Source organism: Micromesistius poutassou (genome assembly GCF_964030765.1).
Source record: "Micromesistius poutassou genome assembly, chromosome: 16".
NCBI lineage: Eukaryota > Metazoa > Chordata > Actinopteri > Gadiformes > Gadidae > Micromesistius > Micromesistius poutassou.
The window spans coordinates 302,264-329,763 of record NC_140286.1 but is presented as its reverse complement, the minus strand read 5'-3'; the positions used below and the strand labels follow the sequence as shown (position 1 = coordinate 329,763).

The following is a 27,500-nucleotide window of genomic DNA, read 5'->3' as shown; positions in this document are numbered from 1 at the left end:
TAATCATAATTTTACGTCAAGTCAGTCAAGTAAAGCTGTGGCTTTATTTGGTTAAAGCTCATTTCTTTGTGGTGTTTGACTATGTTGCCACACAGCTCGGACTGCACTCCGCTACCATGCTCATTATTCTTACCGTAGGAAATTAAGTCCTGCAGGACTTAACTGCCACTTTTAAAAGATATAAGAGGCCATTTGACATTTGAGAGCTATCGAAAAAAAAAAAAAAAGGGTGTCTTAATTCCTCAGCGATAAAAGTCTTAAAAAAAAAAAGAAAGAAAGAAAAAGCCTCTTATGGCCCGTGAGCAAGAAATAGCCTAGCTGTCAGACTTTATGCTAAACTTTATGCTAAACCTGTTCATCACCATTCGGCACATTCCGACACCACAGCAGTAATTGCCAATTGCGGTTATGTCCAAATTTCTGTTTAACTGTGGAGGGACACATAAAGTGTGAAATGGACTGGGATCAAATGTGTGAAATTAAAGTCAAACTGTAATCAAGGTACAAAAGGTTTGCCCTGACAGCGAATGGCGAGCGGTTGGAGAGGCGCCGGCGATGGCTGTGCACGTCCCCGCCGCCGAAAAGAGACACGCGATATGGAAATGTCTGCCATTTGATTGGATTAATAATTCACAAGCGCAACATCAGGGTTATTCAACCCCTTATGTTTTCAAGCTGCTCTCACACCTGGTGAATGCCTGTGTGTGTGTTAGTGTGTGCATGTGGGTTAGTGTGTGTATTAGTGTGTGTGTGTGTGTGTGTGTGTGTGTGTGTGTTTCTGAGTTTTAATCAAGTGGAAAGTACACCACAGATTCATTCCCACCGGTGCCTGCGTGGGAGATTCTTGGACTGCGATCAAGAGGCAACCTTGCAATTGTGGAATCGTTAATTTGCGACCATCTGCCTGTACTTGTATCTGCATGGATTGTTTTTTCATAAAAACATGTGTGAGGTTACGGAGAAATTGATGTTGCGGATGAACTACGAGCAACCCACTGAACACAAGCAATGAGCTCATCGATGAGGTCTGAACTGAAGCACATGAGCACATGACTACGCATTTGAGTACGAATAGAGCTAGATGTGTTACCACCTTTAATTCAGAACACTGTTGTGAATCTCTTGTTTCTGTGGTGACTTCCTGTGCCAGATCACGCCGTTAATAATAATAATGAAAAGAACGCATGATTGCATTTCATTGAAAGCACTTAGCCAACTACTCTGTGTAACATTGTTTTACAGCCGGCCAAGGGGAACCGGCAAGTAAGATGGATGTTGACCCCTCCCTACTCATATAGATATCCAAACAGGCGTTGAACGCAGAAGACAAGTCATTTGATTGAGCAAAACTGAAACTTAGAAGGACAACAGATTCAACATCAACAACAATGTCACTAAAGATTTTGTGGATAATCATGGGTTTGATTTTGTTTATTTTGAGCAAACAACTGCCCAAGTTAGATTTTTATCATTATCGGTATAACTGAACAGAGCTGGTTTACTGTCTTTCTGGAATATTCTCTAAAGAATCATTGGATATATGCAGTCTCAACACTAAACACTGGTTGTCAACAAAATAGCACACCAATAAAAGGGGTGGATTATAGTTGTATAGCATGGTTTGTTTAATAACAATGATAAATATCTATAAAGTATGATTAGCATTTAGTACCCATACTTAAAAATGTTAATTTCTCTGATTGTCATGTAGTTGCAAGTAGTAACCCGATAAGCGGGATTTCACACGTTAAAGTTTAACGTTAAATGTTACAGATAAAGCATTTCAAGTTTAAATGCATGCAGTAATACGATCAACCCGAGGTCGTCTTATAATTAAAGCATATGAGAAGCTGTCGTTTTATGTTTTAAAGCAAGTTACAGTATAAGCACATACTACAGAAGGTCAGATATGATGGAAGGGTGGGGGCGGGCTAGCGATAGGATACGGAGAAGGCTTATGTTGCATATTAGCTCTCCTTCCACTGTGCATATTTAGCAATGGCCAAGCTCTTTATCTCAGAGGCCTAAGCAACAGGGGGGCAACGGCGTGATGTGAAGTACTGAAATGTGACTCTAATTTACTTTAGACATCTCTCAGGATTGAGTTCCTGCTGTGTCGTTAATCTAACCTTCCACGTCTTTTAAATGTGGGTGTTGACGACCAATTAATTCGATCAATGGTTCTAACAAAATAAAAAAAAATAAAAATTCATCTTCCCAACAGAAAAACATGGCTGAGCAGTGAGGCAAAAACATGAATCGTATTCGTTTGGATGGTTCTGTGTTTGGTTTGTTTCCCTACCACTACCTGCTGTCTCCACCATCTGTTGAAGTTCAAGGAGTCTGCAATAGAGAGGGTGTGTCCCCTGAACCGCTGGGGGGGCCGAGGGAGAATGCTGAATACGGAAAACCTACGAGGGGCAGGGTCCCACAGGTCTGGACGTCGCTCACTAGGGGGCGAATAACAAGGGACGCCCCCCCCCCCCCCCCCCCCCCCTTGCCCCGCCCCCACTGTTGTTTACAGGCTACATATGAGGGAGGCTTACGGCTTACGGCCAGCGCATTTCCTGTTACCAAGACCTCGACAAGACCAATGCCAGATCCACTTCCACCAGATCAATAGTTATCATTTTCTGGGAGAAACCTTTAGCTGGTATTGATTTTGGTTCCGCTTCCCACAGATTTCGTATTGATTTTGGTTCCGCTTCCCACAGATTTCATGCATGGCTTTAGTAGTGTGTGCGAGTCGCCATCTCAGCTCCCAAGTAGTTCAATATTTTATTTGTCATCCTTATTGCTTATCGTTTCAAGGGCACTAGACAGATGATGGGGAAGATGCGACTTAGACTTAAGAATTCGGCGGGTGCACTTTCTGTAAACACAACTAGAGTAAGGGAGTTTTCAATTCAGGGAACTTGAGCTGGTGCGTTCTGATACTTTTTAATCGACATTCAAGCTCAGTGTACGACAAAACAAATCTATAATGCGTTTTTAATCTAATATGCTTCAGCTACAACTATATATTCTACCCTGTGCACAAGTAACCGTTTCATACTTTCATACGCAGACTTAGTGGAACACTTCTATTTTTGCTGTGGTTCCTGCTATGAGGAACTCAATTTCCTGCCATAAGCAGAGTTCCAGCGCTGCCCGAGGAAGACGGAGAGAGAGAGAGGAGAGAGGGAGAGAGAGAGAGAGAGGAGAGAGAGAGAGAGAGAGGAAGAGAGAGAGAGAGAGCGAGAGAGAGAGAGGAGACGATGCAGGTAGGATGGGGTTGCAAATAGCCCTCTCTAATAACACAGGAATCCAAAGATACAGGATTTTATTGTTATCCCCCCCCCCCCCCCCCCGCGCCTCCCCGCACCCCCCACAGCCCATCTCCACTCCACACAACGACACTCTCCGCAGCCATTAGACAGAAACCATGATAAATGGGCTCCATTTTGAAGCAATTTTCTGTACAATAACTGTACCCTCTCCTTCTCCCATTATATTTCTGCCTGCCTTACGGCTCACTACAGCGTGTATTACATCACGCTGCCGTCCCAGCTGGTAATCCCCACCGCCGCATGCAGCGTTATTATTATTAAGCCATGGGTGCACTTTCTGTAAACATTGCGCTCCAAAGAAAAGATGAATTGCAAATTGGCGGGGGGGGGGGGAGGTCGGGTGGGGGGGGGGGGGGGGGGGAAAGAGGGTGGATGTTGACAATTTGGAGCACAGCACAGTCATGCGAACATAGAGGAAACATGTCTGTGTCACGATGCTAGCTGGCGTGTCAGGCCTGCGTTGTCAGCGACAGGTCCTCCTCAGCTGTGAGGATGACGCCAGGCCGTCGCCACTCTAAGCCCCCCTGTCAGGAATCCCTCAGATCCCTCTTGACGTTCGCTCTCTGCCCCACGCCGAGCCTGTGCCCTGATACATTCAACCCAGATTGCATTCACACCTTCTACTTCTCTCTCTCTCGCTCCCTCTCTCTCTCTCTCTGTATCTCTCTCTCTCTCTCTCTCTCTCTCTGTCTGTCTCTAATAACATTTCTCATTTCCCCAGAATGTGTACAGTATAAATCAGGTCTGCTTTACACAGCACAATCCCGTGTAATACCATTATACGTTACCAAAGGAGCGAGCAGCAACCACAGGCTTGGGATGATGGCGCCGATGCAATTAGGAAAGTAATAGGAAAACAAAACATCGAGCAGAGCAGCGGCGAACTCCAACATCTCTGCGGAGGGGGAGCAGCTTTGGTGCTGCGGAAAAGTTCAGGGAAGCAAACTAGAGAGAGAGCAGCTCTTTAACTATGAAGCTCAGTAGAGGTGCTTCCTCTGCACTCAAACATCAATACCACGGTGATGGATCTATCACCACCATCACCCGCGGCAACGCTGGCTATCGCTACCTAGTTCATCTCCCAAAGTGATATAGACCCCCTGCATCCAGGTAGCTGTAAGTCCTTGGCAAGCCTGGCCCAGCGGCTCTCATACAGTTTAAAGAGATAAGGCCGGGCTGTCGTCTCTTTAGACTGTATAAGAGCCGTGCATTTAAATCGCTTTGGAAGCCCCTCTCTATTTTTAGCTTTAACAAAGAATACTGCGGTAATTGTCCCCCAGCCCACATCTCCATCCATGATAGATGGAGCAGTGTGCTCCTATGGAAGGTGCAGAGGGAACATAGGCTTCTTGTTTTGGGGGCGATGGCGTCACATTAAGGTCCACACAAGGGCAGATGGATCACAGCCAAAGCCATGGAGTCCATCTTCTGTGGGTCGCACAACTCTGCTTATTCTGTAACAGTATTATTTTATTTAAAGTTGAATTAGGGTTGAAAGTTTTAATCTCAGTGGTTGAAGGACTAGTATGGAAACAATGATTGGGGAACCACTCACAGAGTATCTGGAGAGCTTGATTGTATCCGTACCCACTTCAGATATGTTTAGGACACCATGAGTAAATGTGGGAGATGCAAACGGGAGGTTTTAAATGGCTTTTACCGGGAGAGAAATACATTTGGGAAGGATTTAATAAATGGATATTGAATTCAGTTAATCAGGTTTGATTCGAAATTTGACCTAAAAGTGTTGCTGGGCACAAAAAAACAAGCCTCTTTATTTCAGCCAATTAATTCAAAACATGCGGGAACAAGCCTTCAATTGAGTGCAACCAAAACAACATCCACAATTACAATAAGGAAGACGTGAGCGTTGTTAGATTAAGTTCTGGTAGGTTAGCCTATAGGGAAGGGCTTGTTTTAGAAGATTTGATTTTAGAAAATATAACTGAATTACACTCCATCCTGAGGGGTGTTAGAACATTAGTGACATAAAAATAACCACAGAAACAAAAAGATGATCCACATCGCCGGAAGGTTCCGGCCCATGTGTCGTGACCTGGAAGAACCAGAGTCCGGGTCACCTGCACGCCGAGCCTCTGAGCCACTGGGTGGAGCGGAGAGGGGACGCAGCCGCCCTGGAAACTCACCATTGTGTACGGTGGAGTGAAGGCAGCGAAACAGACGAGGTGAACGGGTCCAGCGCTGCGACCGATCGCAACATCTCATGGGAAAGGAAGAAAACCGCAATACCGCAATACAACACACTCAACAACTCTAAATGTTGCTGTGGACAGATTCCATTTTTTATTTAAATGGTGATCATCCAAAGTCCAAGATTTGGATGTTAAAAACCCATTCTATCCTTAACCGGTAGCGCGCGGTGACCCTAAATTTCAGTGGGGCAGAAACTACTGGCGTATGACCACACCCACAATTTACATTTTTTAAATATGTACATATTATATACACATATAATATTGTATTATATATATATATATATATATATATATATATATATATAGGCTTCACATCACTCACACTCATGGTCTACAAATCCCCTTGTCCTGTTGTTTGATGGCTAACTTCTCTTCCAATTTTAACCTCTCAAATGGGTTGTTTAACAGAAACTCAACACTGTTAGTCACGGGTGCAACACCACTCGCCATATCTGCATCTGATATAGAAACAACGAAAGATACTGGCAGAAAAAAACAACAACAGTTCTAGAATATGACCATGGGGCAGACTACTTTACGACCATATAGGAGTCCATTAGCGCGGATTGCAATTCTTATTGCAGCCTGCAGGGTTATGCGATAAACATACGGAGGGACGCTCAAGTAGCGATTCTACTTGAGCGATTCTACTTGAGTTTAACATGTCATTGCATGACATGTTAAACTCAAGTAGGATCGCCACCATCATCCAAAATTTGATGTCAACAGACCAAAAATAGTCGGAAAGCCTACAGAAACTATAGATAGTTAATAGTGACAATCACATTATTAAAAATAGACTTGGAGCAATGATTTTTGAGGAACTATTCTTTTTGGGAGCATGCTCTTGCAAGCAGTTTGCTGCCCCACCTGCCCATACGGCCGGCACGCGCCTGTCCTTAACAACATGAATTTTAATGCAATGGAACGGTTACAACATGGCTAAATAAAGAATATTTTCCCTCATAAACTCTTAATGCTGCTCACGCATGATTAAGTGGATCCAAATCCAAGGGGGGAAAATTCCGTTCAATTATGCAACACTTAAATGTCAATTCCGCATGGCACCACGTTTCCAATGACTTTTGCCCTTTATTCAAGGAAAGACGCACGGCTAATATGCTTGGATTCTTTCATGACAAATGGTGCCATGCTAAATTATAAAGATTTAGTTGTCTGCTTGTGTATGTGTGTGTGTGTGTGTGTGTGTGTGTGCGTGTGCGTGTGTCTGTGTGTTTGTGTGTGTGTGTGTGTGTGTGTGTACAACTCTCCCTCAAACTACCATCTTTGATTTTGCCATGATGGAGCCTCAGCATTACAGAGCAATTGTCAGAGCATTATTTCCATTTCATTGGTATTGAATATCTGCCACTCTCAATGAGAAGGTGATTAATGACGTCGAAGATTCCAAGATTCTTCAGCCAGGAAAGCTATAGTGGAGGAAGCACCGTCCCATACATACAAACTGTTGCCTGTCTTCTACGTAGCGTGAGAGAGGATTTAACCATCGACCAGGTTACTGCTTGTAGAAATGTATTATACAATTGAGGTAGAGCTACATGCTATAGAGCCAGGGCTATACCACTTAGCTAACACATTACCTATTCATGCTGTAGCTCCAGGGCAACACTATAGAGCTAGTGCTGCATGGCCATGCTAAGCTAGGCTATAGCATAAAGCTAGCCAACATTTAGCGCACTGTCCATATTTCTTTTTTTTTTGCAACGCACCCGCAGAAACTCCCATTGATTAGTCGACGCCGACTTCAAAGCGAGTGTGATATTGACTCATGCTGCCCGTGTGTTCCATCGAATTACACACTTTGTAAGACTTCAATTGACTGCATGCGTTAAGACGATAAGCAGTCGAGCACACACTGCCTGTTTCTCGGGAGGCATGAGCCGCCTCCGCCGCCGCCGCCGCCGCCCCTCTCTCTCTCTACCTGCTTCCCGTCTTCCAGAGGGGATGTGATGAGGGCGTGCAAACAAAGGAGGGAGAGAGTTTGGGTGGCGCATAATGGATGAGATGAGGACGCAAATGAGGTGAGGGCGGGGGGGGGGGCAGGGAGCGACGAGGATTGACACACCGAGAGGAGAGGAGATGAAGAGCGGGGAGAGAAAAGAGCGGAGAAACACGGAAAGGGGAGAAGAATAGAAGATTCCGAATCTATAATTCACCACAAGTAACCGGCTGGCACCATCCGCCACTTTGCGCCTCACACCAGATCGGCTCTGGGGCCGCAAATGAGGCCATTACTTTAGTCCACAAAAAAAGAGGGAAAAAATAGAAACGGCACGGAAGGGGAAGGGAGAGAGAGGGATAGAGAGAGAGAAAGAATGAAAGGGAGAGAGGGAGAGCAAGGGAGTTGTGGCTAATCATGTGATCAATATTCTCTACGGCAGGGCATTTTGTCTTTTCCCGCTCATAGCTGATTTGTGATTGCCGAAAATTAACATCATAAAACAGTCTCGCAGCGCGATATAATGAGAGAGAGACATGGGCAGAGAGAGATGTAGACAGTGAGCGACGGTGAACGAGAGCACCCCGCTCTCTGTCTGGGGAGAGCGGGTGCTTGCGGGAGGGAGAGAAAGTTATAGAAAAAGCATTTATTCTAAGAAGTTTATATAGCCTATATATGCCTGGATATCTTTCTAGGGGCCTGACCTCGAACACTACGTGATAAGAAAATAATGACTGTTATAACAAAGAGATCTTTGTTCAGTTCAGTTCAGAATGGAATATATATTCAATGCATAAACTAAGCCACGGTATACAGGGATAGAAACAGAAACTAACATGCAATCGCTTCTTATTATACTTATCCAATTAAACACTTGGGTCAAGCCATTCGATGTGTGATCAGTATAGGTGAGAATGTATCACCGGACAATTTGAATTGCTTATTATTATGTCATGATTTGCTTCTGAGGTTGGTATTTTACCAGCCTAGTCTTTCCAAACAGTGTCTGGAAACCTCATTACAGCAGTGTGGATAATGAGAAGCAGGAGACTGCAGAGAGCCCAGAAAAGGTGTGTGTGCAACATCTTCTTACATATTATTTTGTTAATTTTTTTGAAAGCCACAGAGATGGAGAGATGGAGTTGATGGAGATATGAAAACAAACAAAGCAGCACTTTTTTGTACGAAATGTGTGTGAAAACATTTTTGTTGAGTCTGTAACCTTCCCCATGTTTGGCCTCACAAACAATAGATAAAAATGTGGTAGAACACTGAATATTTATTTGTACCTTCAATGTCCAGGGTCATTTTAAAGTTTTTCACAAAATCTGACTTCCATTTCCATTAGTGGAAAATCTAAGTGGAAAATAAACTCTATACACTGCAATCTTATCAATAGACAAGAGCGGCCGTTTGGGGTTTGATTGAGCAGTGTGGAAGAAGGGGTTGTTTATGGTCGGATGGATGGGATTAGTTATAACTTGGGTTTGATGGGTTGGATTATATATTATTAATTATAAATCAAAACCTGGAGAAAGAGGTCTTTCACAATACAAATGTAACTGACCCCAATTAACCCTGTATGAAAATACATGGATAATACAAAGAGTGAAGGATTCTTTTTTAGCTAAAATACAGAAAAAACAGCAAACAAATAAATAATAGACCCATTCAGTGTCTCGATTCAGTTTCTTATTTTGAGAGTGATCTGTTGCATTTCAAGGATTCACTTCAATTTAACCTTGACCTCTAACATGGTAAAAAAAAAAACGATTCAATAAATATCTTTCTTTCATTCTCCTGTCAAACCTTCCTCTTTTCATTTCATTCCAACCATTCCCCTGGTTTTATTTGGTTTTCTTTCTTTCAATATTCCTTTCTTTTCCTTCCTTACTCTCTTCATATTCATTTTCCTTCTTCCCTTCAAGCCCCTTTTTCCCCTTGAACACCATATCTGTCTGTCTGTCTGTCTGTCTGTCTGTGGGTCTCTATCTGACCTGTCCTCCCTGTGTCTCTGGGCGGTTCTCCAGTTGACACGGTGAGCTGACAGCCAACAACCAAACATTGGCTCTGGTTCCTGGCAGGAGGGGGGGGGGGGGGGGGGGACACACACAAAGAGGTAGCCCTGAGTCTCTGTGGGCTCCCCTCACTCTTCTGTGCCCATGTCACAAAGGCCCTGCCTACATTTTGCCCTTCCCCTTGTCGCCCGGCTTCTGTATCGTTGTTGTGGCTGGAAGGACAACAACGTTCAAAGAGAGGTACAAATCTTCTGAGGAAACGACGCCTTTTGTCGGATGAGACGATTGGAGAGGACACGTTAAAAAACAAAAAGTTTTCCTCGACCTCTGGTACCTTTCATTCCAAAACTGTTTTTGCTTCCTAGAAACCGTTGCCGCACTCTGACCCGAGTGTCATGTGTAATGAACCTCTTTCGGGGGTTACTGTTCTATTGTGTTTGTGAGCGTGCACTGCGTGTTCTTCATCTAACCCCCGTTACAGGAACATAAAGACGAGACATGAAGGGGCACACATGCAGAACTGTTCCCGTGATGGGGAAACTCGTCCCCTCTTGATGACCTCTCCCTGCAGATGACCAATGAGCACACGTCCAACGGGTACAGTACATTTGGTTATTATGAATGACTGTAGCAGGTGGACATCTAGGTGGACACACCCACTTTCTGCCCCTTATGAAGTCATAAGGGGCAAATTTCCAAAACGGCTTTTAACGGCTAACCACACCACACTTGGTGGCACGTCATGGCACCTTCAAGCAAAGTACAAATGTGATCAATACATGGATGACAAGAGAGATCGCGCTAAGGGGAAGCATTTCTATAGATGGATGGATTTCCTCCTTTTATGTTACGCAACATTTATATGATACGATGGGAAGAGGGGAAGATAAAGTCAGTATTTCAGAGGACGATGCAGTGCGATGCAGCCTCTTTTATTGACAGACTGAGGCAGAGTTGCCCTTTATGCAGGCCGCCAGGCCTGTCCGTTGGTGTGATTCAAAATCTGTTTGACAGTAACACAGAGAGTGTACAAGACAAACACTTTGTCACCAGTTTAGAAGACAGGAACATAACTGACTGCATACCGTAGCCCTTTGAACCGATACACCATGTAGGAACATCGGCTGTTGACATTTCCACTGAGGTACAGGATTTTTACCAGACAACATTCTGGTCCAGATAAAAATTGACATAAAGTCAGAGGTAAGGGGTGTATGACATTTGGTACTTTTTTAAAAGGCGCTACACTGGTCAATACTTAAAGCACACTAAAAGCACAATGAAAAGGTTTTCATCACCATCCCCATCAATGTGTGAAAAACAATTGCAAGGGTGCTTTTTAACTTTTTGATCAGTTCTGATTCAGATCTGTTTTCAGTCTTGCTTGCTTATCCCACCCCTTTTTGATTGACATGGCTCCGGGCAAATGAAACGCAGAGGTAGAAGGACTCCAACACGCTTGACCCAAACACACAGTAAATAGAGCTGCTTATAGTAGCCTAAATAAAAAACGTACACATACATATGCTAGAAAACACAGATATGTAAATAGTAAAACCATTTTCTATATTGACTTCTAAAGCTCCCTTTAACTGGAAGGAAGAAATGGTATGTCCTGTCAAAAGGAAAATAATCACAACTTATTTTAGTGGCCATTGTTGGGCCCTATAAACCTATAATCTCTGGCAAATTCATTATCTTTTATAGGTTCATCCTCATCATACCTCACGTTGCACATAAACTGGCTTATGGTTTTGCAATTGAAATGCAAATCTCCATGCTCTAAGAGATGCTAGTGGATCGTTTTATACATAAAGGTGGGGAGAAGAGAGAGCACAAGATGGAGAGAACGAGGTAGAGAGCAAGAGAGGGAGCGATGGAGAGAGAGAGAGAGAGGGGGGGGGAAAGAAGCAGTGATAAAAGAGAGATAAAAGGGAGATGGAGAGTGGTTGACGGGGAGAGCGGGGGGGGAAATAAAGAGCGGCATAGTGAGAGAGGGAGCACGAAGGGGATGAGGAGAGACAGAGAGCGAGAAAGAGGGAAGGGAGAGAGAGACGGAGAGGGAGAGAGAAAGTTAAAAAGAGAGAGAGAGAGAGAGGGAGGGAGCGATAAGACGAGAAAGAGGGAGATATAGAGAGCCAGGGAAAGAGGGCGAGGGAGTTAAATATTGGAACATAACCATATCAGAAGTGGAGGGCCCTGGAGCAGGCGGGGAGGGAGCGATTAAGCGGTGGCTCGCGGGCCACAGGGGACTGAAAGGGCACGAGAAGAGCTCATTACCGATGATGGCAGAGAAACGAACTCAGCAGCACACACACACTCACGTCCAATAACACACACACACACACACACACACACACACACTCACACTCACATTCAACAGAACAGCAATGTACAAACACACACTTACATCCAATAACACACACACACACACACTCACATTCAACAGAACAGTAATGTACAAACACACACTTACATCCAATAACACACACACACACACACTCACACACTCACATTCAACAGAACAGCAATGTACAAACACACACTTACATCCAATAACACACATACACACACAACACACACACACTCACATTCAACAGAACAGTAATGTATACAGACACACACACACACACACACACACACACACACCGATAACAAACACACAGACACACACACACACACACACACACTCACATTCAACAGAACAGTAATGTACAAACACACACTTACATCCAATAACACACACACACACACACTCACATTCAACAGAACAGCAATGTACAAACACACACTTACATCCAATAACACACACACACACACACACACTCACATTCAACAGAACAGCAATGTACAAACACACACTTTCATCCAATAACACACATACACACACAACACACACACACACTCACATTCAACAGAACAGTAATGTATACGGACACACACACACACACACACACACACACACACACACACACACACACACACCGATAACAAACACACAGACACACACAAACACACACATGTTCATCAGCACAGTAATGCACACACACACACACACAGCCACATCCAATAGCAGAGCAAAGATCACAAACACATCCTCATTCACACAGCATTAAAAAGCATGTCTGTACCCACACACACACACACACACACACACACACACACACACACACACACACACACACACACACACACACACACACACACACACACACACAAACACCAGCACAAAAATTCACATACACACAGATTTACATCCTATGGCAGAGTAAAGATCTCACACCCACAAACACACACACATGAACAACAACAAACAACACCAGCACAGCAGTGATGTACACACAACTCCTACATCCAAAAGCAGAGTAAAATATACACTCACAAAACTAACCTGGCATCGCCAGACGACTTGCAAACTGCAATTAGGCTGGAACCTTTCTTTAAATTGTTCAATTTCCAAGGGGCGTCCCCAATGGGCCCAGACCAAAATGCATCGGGACACAATTGGACAGGCCAATAACCAATCAGAGCGACCACACGGGTGACACACTGCACCGAGAGACGAAAAAAGTTACATCTTTCTTCCCAACAAAAGCTCCAAGTGCAGTCGTTTCATCTTCTTCTTCTTCTAGTGAGAGTATATACGGTCCCCGGTCCCAGTTCGTTTAAACCTGTCTCGATAGCGGAATCAACAGACCATTCTCCATCAGCGGCAGGCATCTTTGTTGGTGTTGGAAATGCCTCCCTGCGGCACGCACTCTCATCGTATTTATCCAGCCTCATTGTGGATAAACGGTTGTGATTGGTCGGTCTACCTTGTACCGGGCAGAAATCCCTTTGTATGGGAATGGAACCAGACCTTAGCTTGCAAGATTCGTCTGGTTCCCAGGAAAAACACAAAACACAACCCGCATCCACTATAGTGCAGTAAGGCGCACTCACACAAACACACACACACACACACGCACGCACACACGCACACACACACACACACACAAAGATATCACACAAACATTCTCAAAACACAGCGAACACACACACACACACGCACACACACACACATTCACCAGACGTACACACACATTCAAAACAGTACACTGCTTAAAAACGTGCATTTCAAGTGGCACACTGGGAGATCTACTCCTCTGTGAAATCCAAACCCAGATCAGGTCCCCAAGAAAGAGGGACCGGAGACAGTAGTGTCAGCAGCACAGTACAGACTTAAGCTGCCAGAAACACAGGGCTTCACGGAGGCCACTTGGATTCACTGACATACACTAGGGAGAAAAACAGAGAGGGAGAGAGGTAGAGACACAACAGAAGGGAGAGAGAGAGAGAGAGAGAGAGAGAGAGAGCGAGAGAGAGCGAGCGAGCAATAGCGAGAGAGAGAGAAAGCGAGAGAGAGAGAAAGAGAGAGAGAGAGAGAGAGAAAGAGCGAGAGTGAGCGAGCAATAGCGAGAGAGAGAAAGCGAGAGAGAGAGAAAGAGAGAGAGAGAGAGAGAGAAAGAGCGAGAGCGAGCGAGCAATAGCGAGAGAGAGAGAAAGCGAGAGAGAGAGAGAAAAAGAGAGAGAGAGAGCGATAGAGAGAGAAAGAGAGAGAGAGAAAGAGCGAGAGCGAGCGAGCAAAATAGCGAGAGAGAGAAAGCGAGAGAGAGAGAGAGAGAGAGAGAGAGAGAGAGAGACACAGGGCAGGCTTGGTTTACCTGGTTGATGATGTAGATGCCGTAGTGGATCTTCTGCCGCCTGAGGATGGGGTGCAGGTAGTGGAGCCAGTACTTGAGATGGTTGTCTCGGTGACGGAATGGAATGATGATGGCCACCTGGAACAGCAGCAGGACAACACAGACCCCCGGGAAGTGATTTCACTGTTTAACACGCATGCAAAACACATGCAGTCACGTGCACATGCAGACACACGTACTACAGACGCATGGGCGCACACACACACACACACACACACACACACACACACACACACACACACACACACACACACACACACACACACACACACACACACACACACACACACACAGGGACACACACACATGGACAGACACACACACACACACACACACACACACACACACAGGGACACACACACATGGACAGACACACACACACACACACACACACACACATACACACACACACACACACACACACACAGAACAAAACAAGTACTTCCCTCGCTTGACTTTGTTTCAAAAAGCTTTGATTCGAAAATGTTTTTGAACACAAAAAATGCGCAACTCCAAAAAACCTCTAACCTCTGCTGGACCAAAGAGGGAGATCACAGAGAGGCGCATCACTCGATTACGCGGCACCTTCAAAAAAACACAAGACGCATTGTGGCAGAGCGTGTCGGGCTGGACCGAGCGCTGGTGCTCCTCTGGAGCGGAACCCGGAACACCAAATGTGATTAGCGGGGAAAAAAAAAACGGATGTAATCAGACTCAAAACTCCTCCCTTTGCTGTGCTACTGGGTGAAGACGGCGGGGCAAAAGCCATTCGCATCCACATTCGACCACTGTCCAACGGTTGGTCGGGTTTGACTGTCGCTGTGGCAACAAAACTGGAAGGCAGTGGTGAAGTCGTAAAGCCCGTCTCTTGCTTGATTTGTTTTGGCGGCCTGGGCCAAGTGTGAACCTGATGTGCCTTGTGCTGAAGAGTTGAGAATAGTTAAAACTTTTATGCACGTCTTAAAAAAAAAAACGCTAGAAAAGCGCAGCTGTGCGGCGCAGGAGATACGCGACGGCGGGGCGCCGCCGTACCGGAGGAAAACCACGGTTTGGCCGATGACACACTCCTAGTGACGCGCCGCTGCGTGATCCGCCCCCTAGGGGTCCAAAACCAAGACCTACACCGGTAGACATCCAGACAGCAAGACTGACAGAGGAAACCATACACAGACAGCCAATCAGACCGACAGAGAGCCAACTGGACAGGCAGACGGACAGCCATTAGACAGCTAGACAGCCAACTAGACAGACAGACAGATGGCTAGCCATACAGGAAGCGAGATAAACAGACAACCAGATATCGAGCCAGACAGCAAGACAGACAGCAAGCCAGACAGAGAGCAGGACAGCCAGACAAACTGCTAGATGCCAAGATAGAGGAAAAGACAAGCAGACAGACAGAGACAGACAGGAAGCCAGATAGACACATAGAGGGAGGGACATACAGACAGACAGACAGACAGTAAGCCAGATAGACAAATAGAGGGAGGGAAAGACATACAGACAGACAGACAGCAAGCCAGACAGAGAGCAGGACAGCCAGACAAACTGATAGACGCCAAGATACAAGCAAAATACAAGCAGGCAGACAGAGGGACAGACAGTTAGCTAGAGAGACAAATAGAGGGAGGGAGGGAGGGACAGACAGACAGACAGACAGACAGACAGACAGACAGACAGACAGACCTTCCATCTGGGCCGACAGTCGGGGGGCGTGTAGCGTCCGCCGTCCGTCACGTTGGGGTTCTCCCTCTGCACTCGCTCCATGGTCATCTGGGAGCTGAACTCTATCAGCAGGCGGCCCACTGGGGACGCAGAGAGAGAGGGGGAGATTGACAGATCAACCAAGAGGCAAAGCATCGGGAGGTGGGGGGGAGATGGGTGGGAACAATACAGAGTGTGGAGAGGAGGAGTAAAAAAAAAAGAACAGAAACAATTGTAAATGAATAAATAGGAAATGGGATGCGGAAGAAAGGACTCAAGGGATGGATGGAGGGTGGGGTAGTGGATCGAAGGACAAGTAGGCGGAGAGGGATGGAGAGAGACAAACAGAGAGGAACACAGACAGAGAGACACAGACAGAGAGAGACACAGACAGAGAGACACAGACAGAGGGACACAGACAGAGAGAGACACAGACAGAGAGAGACACAGACAGAGAGACACAGACAGAGGGACACAGACAGAGGGACACAGACAGAGAGAGACACAGACAGAGAGAGACACAGACAGAGAGAGACACAGACAGAGAGAGACACAGACAGAGAGAGACACAGACAGAGAGAGACACAGACAGAGAGAGACACAGACAGAGGCAGAGGGAGAGTTACTTAAGCATCAAAGTAAATGTGTGTGTGTGTGTGTGTGTAAGCGATGCTTGCGAAAATAATGGTTCCTAGGGGACACGCTTTGCATAACACAGTGTTTAATGAGATGCACAGGGTCTCACATAAATATAAATTCCTAAAGAAGAAAAAAAGGATAAATAAAAACACAGACTTTGAAGTTAGTCAGAGGAAACACAACATGAAGTGTAATTATGCAGCTCAGAAGCAGTATCCCGCCATGTGTTGTCCTGTCATACATCTATCATAGTCCCAACTGAATTCACAGCTGCCCAGATGTGTTTATGAGTGTGTTTCGAAGTTCCCATGTGTGTGCCTGTGTGCGTGCGTGTGTGTGTGCATGCGTGTGTGTGTGTGTCTGTGTCTATCTGTGTGTGTGTGTGTGTGTGTGTGTGTGTGTGTGTGTGTGTGTGTGTGTGTGTACGTGCCTGTCTGTCTGTCTGTCTGTCTGTCTGCCTGTCTGTGTGTGTGTGTGTGTGTGTCTATCTGTGTGTGTGTGTGTGTGTGTGTGTGTGTGTGTGTGTGTGTGTGTGTGTGTGTGTGTGTGTGTGTGTGTGTGTGTGTGTGTGTGTGTGTGTGTGTGCTTGGTTGTAGTGTGTAGTGCTTATGCATATATCCCTGTCTTTGAATGTAATGCTTTGACACTTCAGAATGTGATAGTAAATGCTGGCGCTGTCCAAGTACTTAGTGCTGATCATAAAGGTCTCGTACCGGGGTTAACAACATCACCGCAGGCTCGACGTTTACAGCCGTGTACCGAACATGAACCTCAAACTACATCTTAATCGAGGCATCTTTTATACCTTTTATGAACACTTAAAAGAAGTAGTAAGAAAAAAAAAACATACAGGATACATTTGAACACAAAAAGAGGAAATAATGAAGGCTTTTCCATTTTCCACAACAGTTGTATCTGGTGATAAAGTCCTCTATAAGACATCTGGAAAGGGATCAATTAAATGTCATCCAAGCTGTCAAGACCAGGAAGCGCCGGTTTGCGAGTCCTTCTGTTGCCAAGTATTTCATTAGCTTAAGATGTCTAAAAGACTTGATTATAAATATACTTATCATCCTGCGCTTTAACACCAACAGAAGCGCTAGAATAGAACTGTGTATATGACACCTACGACAGCTTTTAGTACGCTTGTATCTTTATTATGGGATTGCGTGGCTTTATGGACCGGGGCACTGAAGACCTGACAGCAAAGCGGGTGTCGAAAAGGAGAGAAGGAAAGACGTGGAGCATAAGAAGGCCGCAGCTGGGAATCGTACCCGGGGTCACCACAAGGTGCAGCGCCTTCGTGTGGCTTGGGCCTCTGAGCCGACCTCAACTACAATGACTCATCATGGTCGTGGGGTCAGTGTGTTTACAACAACCTCTCTTAAAAGACCGAAGATGAGGGCTCCATGTGTGTACCAACACGTCGTCTTGTCATTGATACATCAATTTGGCCTTAACTTCCCAGGGCTGGTGAGCTTGCTGAAGCAAACATTGATACACAACGTGATACATCTCCTTTTTTCAGAAGCAACAACGCAGAGGAGCCTACATGAAGAGATTTAGTCGATGACGAAGGTATTAGCTTCAATAAAATCGTGCATTCCTCATCATAAGTAAACAATGTGTGCATGGTGCATTTCATAAGCAAGTGTGTGTGTGTGTGTGTGGGCGTAGTAGTGCAGAAAGACAGAGTCATGGAGCTCATAACAGGAGCTCAGGAGCTAATAACCCAGTTAGCATTGATGCGTGAGTCGATGTGTGGAGCAGCCTAGCCCCTACCCATCATGGGGCCACGCTGTGATCGATGCCAACAAAGTTAACATGTTCATAATGCACAATGTCTCCACCAAGCCACGGGGCCTGAATCTCAAACAGACCCCCTCCGACCACCACCTCCAGCCTTCCTATCGGGCCAGGATCAGCTCAGGAAGCTTACACATTACATCCTTCCTGTTGGGTTTCTGTCCTTCTGTCCCTCTGTTAGAACAGCAACGTAGGAGAGGTAAGAAACTCTCTCTCTCTCTCTCTCTCCCCCTGCCTGTTCCTGTACAATCTCTCTCTTCCATGCACTCTTTAGACAACAGGGTGAGTTAGGATGAAGAGTGACCCTTCATCGTGTGAGCTCTGGTCTGGACCTGGAATTAAATGGCCTGTCACTAGTCTGTCCCAAAGGATCGATGGATAAACACCTGAATATTGAATACAGACCCTAGTCGTAGAAGAAGCTGAAACTCAATGAATCAAGCCTTTAGAATTCACAGACTATCGCTTGTTACAATCATACGATTAATTCCCCCCCCCAAAAAATAATATTTATATAATAATAACATTAAATATAAATATAGTACACAAAGAAAAGAGAAAAAAAAAACGTCTATCAAAAGGTACTGAATTGCAAAAGAAGAAAAAAAAGATGTGCCCTATTGTGCGGCAAGCTTTTAGTGGCCAGTGCTTGACAAGCCCCGCAGCACGGGGAGTGCACTTAGTCCCACAGAGGAGGGCTTCACCGGGGATCAAAGCCCCTGCCACAGCCAAGCATGGCCGCTGCAGTAACGCTGTTGTCATGGTTGCTATTTATGAGTTCCGACGTGGAGCCAGGATCTTCTGGTTTGGTCGACTGCAGGTTTCGCTGCCAGGTCGATTGTGGCTGTGCCTCAGTGCGATGAAGTCCACGCTGTACTATTCCTCGGAAAGTAAAAATCAAAAATACATTACACTGACGTGGCTGGGTTTTTGCCTAGTGTAACCTGAGCTATTCCTCTTTGGTGGTGGAGTCTCTGGACAGAGCTGTGGCCCACCGGAGACCACCCCTCCCCAGGATGCTAGGAGTTTAATCCTTCTCCTGGTTGAGACATAATCAATGACATCTTAATCGCCGGCCTGCCGCGGCCGACTCCGTCACACAGAAGTGAAGCCACAACCACTTATCAGTGTGTGTGTGTGTCACACACACACACACACACACACAGGTAAAAAGAAACACACACACACACATGCACAGAACTCCACTGATTCATTTGCATATTGGATTTACTAAGGATGGAGACGTGCTTGTTGGAGCGTTTATTAGAACATGATGTTTTATGGCTTCTTTTTGTAAAAAAAAAAAAGAAAAAGAAGCCTTTTAAATCCAAAAAGCAAAAAGAACTTAAAGGATCTTCTTTCCTTTCAGGCATGTTTAACAAGGCTGCTGTCAGCCCATCGGCTGTAATGGAGACAGTCTTTATTGAAAAACAGTATTCACTCTGGTATCCAACACCCATGTCTTTACCTCTTTTGTTTCCTCACATCTCTCTCTCTCTCTCTCGCCCTCTCGCCCTCTCTCTCTCTCTCTCTCTCTCTCTCTCTCTCTCTCTCTCTCTCTCTCTCTCTCTCTCTCTCTCTCTCTCTCTCTCTCTCTCTCTCTCTCTCTCTCTCTCTCTCTCTCTCTCTCTCTCTCGCTCTCTCTCTCTCTCTCTCGCCCTCTCTCCCTCTCCCTCGTTGCCGTTAGCAGCGTTTCCAGGAGACGCAGATGAAACGAACCCAACAGGGTTTGTTGCAGGGTAAAAAAAAACAACTGACATCTTCTGTAGGGTCAGTAACTTGGACATCACTCACACCACTTCAACGAGGCAACAACATGAGAAAGGCTTCAAGGTCAGGTTCTGAGTCGCATGATGTTTATGAACACAGATGATGGGGGGAAATAAGAGAACAATAGCAGGAAAAGAAGGGAAGATACAAAGAGTGGCAGTGGGAGGACTGAAGGAACAGAGGAGAGGAAAGACTTCTACTTCTCCACTTGTGACGATGGAGACTTCCAGAGTCTGATTGGCTCTCTCTCTATCTCTAAAATCTAAATATCCAAATATTGGCCTATAATTGCTTATTCTAGTCATGGCATTGAACTGAGAGAGAGAGAGAGGAGAGAGAGAGAGAGAGGAGAGAGAGAGTAGAGAGAGAGAGAGAGAGAGAGAGAGAGAGAGAGAGAGAGAGAGAGACAAAGAGACAGAGCAGGAGTGAGAGAAGGCAAGAAAAAAGTAAGAAAGACAAAACGAACCCATCGAACTACCTGAGGCAGCAGCTACCTAATTGCAAAAACGCTCTCCTCCCCCCCACCCCCTCTATCTCTCTCCACCTTCATCGTCTTCTTCTGTCCCTTCTAATCCACCATCTCTATTTCTTACTTCATTGCTCCTTCAGACTGTGGTTCCTGCACTTCTCCTCCTCCCTGCTCTCTTCCTTGTATTGCTGGCCGCAGACAATAATTAGTGATTATCAAAGACTGCAGTCAAGCATGGAAGGCTGTGCACTGTGCTTCTGTATGTGTGTTTGTGAGTGTGGTTGTGCCAGTGACTTTGTCAGTGACTTTGTCTGTGTGTGTGTGTGTGTGTGTTGTGTGTGTGTGTGTGTGTGCAAACATGCATGTGTGGGTTTGTTTGCCTGTGTGTCCATTTAAATCCAACGAAGCAGAAAGTTGAGATCTATTTACAGGACGATACACAAAAGTTTAATCGAATCATCTGCGCTTGCCGTGGGCAAACACATGTAACACATGGAAAGAGGTACGAGGAGAGCTAAGAGCTAATCCATAAGTAAAACAACAAAGCTACAGACGGACACAAACTATAAAATGGAAACTGACGGTAACTGCCAAACACAGACTTTTGAAAAATAAAACATAACATACACTGTATGCGAGGTACACTTTGTTTTCGATTTCATAAAATGCATTTATTTATATTACTACCCCTAGTATGTTTCCAGGGGACAGGTTTCACTGTGGCACAAACTTTATCACCGTCGACACCGTCTTTGGCGTGCTTAAGGCAGTGCAGTAAACCACGGCTAACGCTACACAAGCACCCGTCAAAGCTCGGTGAATCACAGGTAGGCTCTCACGAGATTGGGGCTGCGGAATAATTTCGAGCACACACACAACAGTTTTACGACCCGAAAAAAGGTCCATTGATCATATGGGCGATTGGATTGAATCCGACACCAGCTCCTGTTATACAGACCTTGTTACACACGGCGAGGAGGGCTGGCCTCCGTCCATCTGTACAGGATGCTCGTAGCGTGTGTGATTTGGTATTTGGAGGGAAGATTTTGACGGGGGGGGGGGGGGTGTTAAGCAGATGGAGGAAGCAAGGAACATAAGAGCATAAAGAGAGAGAGCAATGGAGCGAAAGAAAGTGAGGAAGGAAGGGAGGGTGAAGCTTAAGGACACTCAGGGAAACGGCACAGAGGAGGAAAACCGCAGTTTAGGAGAAAGAAAGGAAGAAATTAGGAAAGACCGAAAGAAAGAATGAACGAAAACGAAATGAACAAACAGAATGAAAAAAAAAAAGAGTGAATGAAGCCATGAAAATAAACCGACAAACTCACTGGAAAGAGAGATAACGAGAGTAACGAGACGTGTGCCAGCAAAGGAACAAAGATAGATACAAAAGACGAGATGGAGGCGGCGGGCGGGAACGTCCGCAGACACAGAGCGACAGCTTGGTGGGAGGAGGAGAGGGTGTGAACGTCCCGACACCAGCCCGCTGAACATGCTCCAGCAACAGGGTCCACAGCCCCGTAACGGCAGCCTTCTCACCCCCCCCCCGCGTGCGTCGGATTAAGAAAGATTAGAGTTGGTTTGATTAGATTAGATGAGATTAAAATAGATTAGATTAGATCAGGTTCAATTTGAATAGATAATTACCGCCTGTCAGGTTTTCCCTCTGAACCGCGCGCTGTGCCGCGACGAGGGAGTCGTCCGTTTCAGAACACAGAGTAATCAAAGAGTTCTCTGGCGATTGGACGGCCACAGACAGTCGATCGTTTGTGATCTTAAGTGCACGATTTGTCCCCTTTAATGTCACAGAAGTAGGTATTAATCAGCTGTTAATAAAACCTTGTACCGCTGTGTGGCACACGGCTGATAAACTTTCGACCCTTTTAGCGCACACAGTTGTCTAGAAGCCTGGATGAATATTTAATGAATGTGCATAATGGTTTAATGCAAAGCCGTTAGCGTAAACTTGTATAGTTATTTAGTTACTTTGAGGCCGTAGATAAGAGAGACATTACTATTGGACCATAGATTATCAGTATGCTGTTAATGTAGGATTAAGCCATCCAAAGTAATGTATGGCCAACAGCACTAATAAAGCTATGAGTGTGTGTGTGTGTGTGTGTGTGTGGGTGTCCCTCGATACTGGATTTGGCACAATTTGGGTTTGTTCACTCTATTACATGAAATCAAATCTGGCTGTGGTGTGAAACCGTCAGGCTCAATCAGTGCCATATGCCAGTATGTGTGTGCCTGAGTGTGTATACGCTGTATGAGTGTGTGTTTGTGTGTGTGTGTGTGTGTGCGTGTGTGTGTGTGTGTGCTGTATGTCTGTGTGTAAGTGTGTGTGTGTGTGTGTGTGTGTGTGTGTGTGTGTGTGTGTGTGTGTGTGTGTGTGTGTGCGCATGCAGCAATGGGACTTACTGCCCCTGTTCAGCTGGCTCAATATTGAACTACTTGGCACACTCAAACTCTCACACACACACACACACACACACACACACACACACACACCTGGAATGCCATAAGTCTCAGAAGAGTGTGTATAATGTGGAGAAACACAATACTTTGCCAAGCAGAGGCCCGGGTCATGGCCGGGTGATTGTCCAACAACACAGGGCGTAACACGGTTGGTGGGGGTGGTGGGGTGGATGGGGTGGTGGCTGGGTGGGGTGGTGGGGGTGGTGGGGCTGGGGACAGGTGGTCGCTACATGCTGGTGGCAGGACCGCTGGAATGGCCCGCACAGGGCCGAGCGAGAGCCCAGACGTTGGAACATGGACTCAACCATTCTCGACGTTTTCTCTGGCATTTTATCGTAAAAAAGCAAATGCATCCTATTTATTCGTCCCTGTGTTTACATGCATGGTCAGGGATGACCTCAAGGATTTAGCTCATCACAAAACATTGTTTTGATTATAGGTCAGTGGCAAGAAATGTATTGAATGAAAGAACTTTGTATTCGCGTTCAATAGGTCCCATTATGTTCCCAACTCAGAAAGTCTGACTTCAGACAATTTAGACTTCAATTACGGCACTCTGGATGGCTTTCACAGCTGGCAGCCAAAGTCAAACTCAAATTACTGCATCTCCATCGGGACACATGGAAATTGATGCTAACTATAATGTCACCACAGGAAAAATCGTTGTACCAGTGTTACAAAAACTACAATTAAGGGCACATTGAATTTCCAACTGCTGAATTTCTCCTTCTTGGACATTAACTTCCCAAAACTGAACTAAGTGTAAGATACCCAGTGAGAACTATGGAGCCAGAGTGCTATCTAGCACGGCACTGAGCAACGGTTGCCTGGCTACCATAAGAGGAACCCACTATTAAGAAGCCTCAAAGCCTCGTGTTTTCATCACTTAAGCTGAACCAAGATCATCTTAAAAAGCTGAGGCTTCATTTTGCACCTCTGAATTGACCGAGATAGCCATGCAAGTACTGCTGATGCAAATTCACTAGGTGGCTCCCTTCATGCAACGTGATCAGAACTAGGACAACACTGTTTAGCAGAGGAATTTAATCAGAGAGATAATTCCTTTCAGATACCATTAAGGAGCAGGTAGGGGCGTGCCATTTCGCTCATGCCACTAGACGTTGTGTGAGTGTGTGGATCGATATCTGCGGATACTGCTTGCATTTGCATGTCAGCTAAGTAAAGATTCTGTTCCGTGTTTGCCAATAAGGATTAGTACAGCAAACAAGAATGATCATAAAACAAACATTTTGGTGATGAACATTTTTTCCAGACACTGTTGCAGCACACACAAAGATGTGCACACACGTGCACACACACACACACACACACTCGCACTTGCACACTCACACTCGCCAATCACATGCTCACGAATAAAGACATTCAGTTTTTTTTGTCTTTAGACTGAGCTTGAAAAAAAGAAAGAAAGAAAGATGAAAATTGATTTAAAAAAAGGACATTTGGAAGATACCCAACCCAATATTCCTTATGACAGCATAAACTGTAATAATACACATAATGATTGGATGCACATCAGAGTCATTACTTTTCCCCAAATAGTGCAATACGCTGTGGAAGTTTCACAGCAGTAACCTTCCTAAACATTGCAGCAGTTAGAGGAACACCATTAGTTTCAAAGGGACACCATTACTGTCTATTTTGGGTTCCACGTGCTTGCCGCTTTATAATGAAAGAAGTGAAAGTCGAGGGCACAATATAACTATTTAATCACGGGCCTATTTAGAGCTCCTTCCTTTATTTATTCAACAGTGCATTCGCTTAATAAAGTGTCAAACAGCATCACTGTTTCTCCTCAGAGGAGTCTGGAACCCCCCAACCATCTCAAACATTTAAAGGCCACAGTCACACTCTTAATACTACAGCACCAGCACTATGTTCTTGTAGGAATGGAAGTAGTCCCAAGTAGTTGGAAGGAATAATCTTTTATTTATTGTATTTTATTTATTGTATTTTCACACTGGTAACCACGCATGTGTCTGTGTAGTTTTAACGTGATGTATTTTGTGTATTCAGTCCTGTTGTCTCCTTTGTTCTGTGTGGTCTTGTACTGTCCTGTGTGAGCCAAAATCACCAAAATGAATTCCAGACGATTTGTGTCGTTTGGCAATAATAAAGACTTCACTTGACTTGGCCCACTACCGCTTTAGCGTTCAGCTGGTACATGAAAGCGGTAGGACGGGGCGCGGGGGGCGGTCCGTGAGTGAGTACAGTAAAGTCTGTCCCCAGCAGGAGTCGGGAGCTCTGCACTGAAGCTTGAAGAGGCATCACCAATGCAGCTCTGTGGAGGCGGAGGAGAATCGACATGCAGACAGACAGACAGACAGACAGACAGACAGACAGACAGGCAGACAGGCAGACAGGCAGGGAGACGGGCTGTCACTGTCAGCGGGGCGCTAGGGGACAGCAGACCGGACATGATGAGAGGAAGGGGGGGGAAGTAATACCGAAAAGAGAAAATGTAGATCCGTAATGAATGCAGACAGGTGGAACTTTGGTGGAGACAGACAGAGAGAGAGAGAGAGAGAGAGAGAGAGAGGAGAGAGAGAGAGAGAGAGAGAGAGAGAGGAGAGAAGAGGAGAGAGAGAGGAGAGAGAGAGAGAGAGGAGAGAGGAGAGAGAGAGAGAGAGAACGAGCAATTAACGAGAAAGCGGTTGAGAGTGGGGAGGCAGCGAGAGGGAAATCGTGTCATCTATCTCACTAACATGGTGTCGTGAGCAAGGGGGCGCTGAACTGGTACGAATGTTCCTGTGTCTCTCACAGTCGCTCTCTCTCCCTCCCTCCTTCTCTCACTCACCGCCCCCCCCCCCCCCCCCCCCCCCCCCCCCCCCCCCTCTCTCTCTCTCCCCTTCGCTCTCTCACTCTATTTTTTATCTCTCCCCCCCTCTATTGCCGGTGACAATTCACTTAAATGGCAAGGTCCCCAGTACAGTAAGCAAAAAGCCATCAAACTGTTCCCCGTCTCCAGCCATAACTTCTATAAGACATCACTGCTCAAAGCGCTCTGCCCGGCCCTTCCCTCTGCATCTGATGATGTACTGCTACTGAGGGAGCCGTCTCCTCGACTTCTGCACACCAGCCTCTTCCTGTCGCTTTGCACATCATTTGCACACAGGCCAAGCCTGTATAAACGATAAACTGCCATTTACTGTCTGTCACATGTCTCCACATGCAATGACATTTGATGCATCTTTGAAATGTAGAACCTTTGTAGAAAGCATGCATGCACACCCACACAGGCACACACACCACACACACACACACACACACGTGCGCACACACACACACACACACACATACGCACACACACATCCACGTAAGCTGACTATGTTCAGGGTTGGTGGCAAAAAACTTCAATATGATATCAATATGAGAAGCTGCAAAATATCTAGCAGGTGGAAGGACTATGGGCTACACGGTGTGTACTACTCATGAATTTACCGAGTTATACATCCATGGTACTATCATGTCTATGCGTACTACTGGCGCGGCAGCAGATTTGAATCAGAGAACATATGACAATTTGTGGAGACCTGGAAGTGATGTTTCACTCTCCACACTTCTACACAATGGTCTGGACGATCGGTCACGCCTTGCGGTGGGGTCGGGGGTCCACACCAGGGGACTGAGCACATGAGAGGGCCACACTGTGAAGAACCATACTCGTCAGATTATCCGTGCCATCTCTGGAAACTCGGCAAATCTCACACACCACACGAGTCTGGCCTGACGATATCAAACCGGTTTGAAGATATCTTAAGCTCTTCCGACTCTACGGGAGCCGACTTCAGCCCCGGTCTCCCCCCCACCTCTCCCCAGCAGGCTCTTTATGGTCGGTTTGTGGCTTAATGGGGGTGCCAGGTGCACCCACGTATGCTGGAGTGTGTGGTGGGCAGGGGGTCAGTGATGTTCCACCGTCCACACCCTTATAACAGAGGAAAGTAGTTGTCCCATCATGGCATAAAACTGCCCTGAAACAAATGAAAGTAATAAAACGTCCTTTTTTTTTTTTTTAAAGAGAAACTCGTTCAAATATTTATTAAACTATGGAGTGATTCATTGTTTCACAGGCACCGTTTTTTATTCATGCATTTATTTATCTATTCAATGTAACATAAAGTAGAAAAGAAAAGATAGTAATGATCTGTTAGTTCCCTGTTCACCGCTTCATTTAATATTTAGAAAACAAAGAAACCCAGGGGGTCCGAGGGGAAAGGAACCCAGAACGCCTCTCCCTCCGAGGGGTGGCTGAGGCACGCATCGACCACTCAGCTGACCGGAGGGAGAGCGTGATGCACTGGTGGACACACACGCACGCCCACACCAGCGCACACATGGGCACATTAACACACAC

The 27,500-nt window shown here is 45.7% G+C and overlaps 1 protein-coding gene across 1 annotated transcript in view; it reads right to left on the bottom strand.

Moving 5' to 3' along the window:
- The window catches only part of b4galt2 (UDP-Gal:betaGlcNAc beta 1,4- galactosyltransferase, polypeptide 2), a gene marked incomplete at both ends in the record, with an annotated part of 55,905 nt that extends 29,098 nt beyond the window's left edge, over positions 1-26,807 (bottom strand). Inside the window, 3 exons of the mRNA XM_084481399.1 lie at positions 14,227-14,343; positions 15,952-16,070; positions 26,765-26,807. Coding sequence (XP_084337525.1) covers positions 14,227-14,343; positions 15,952-16,070; positions 26,765-26,807 — 279 coding nt within the window. The remainder of the gene's footprint in view (positions 1-14,226; positions 14,344-15,951; positions 16,071-26,764) is intronic.
- Between the last annotated feature and the right edge of the window lie 693 nt (positions 26,808-27,500).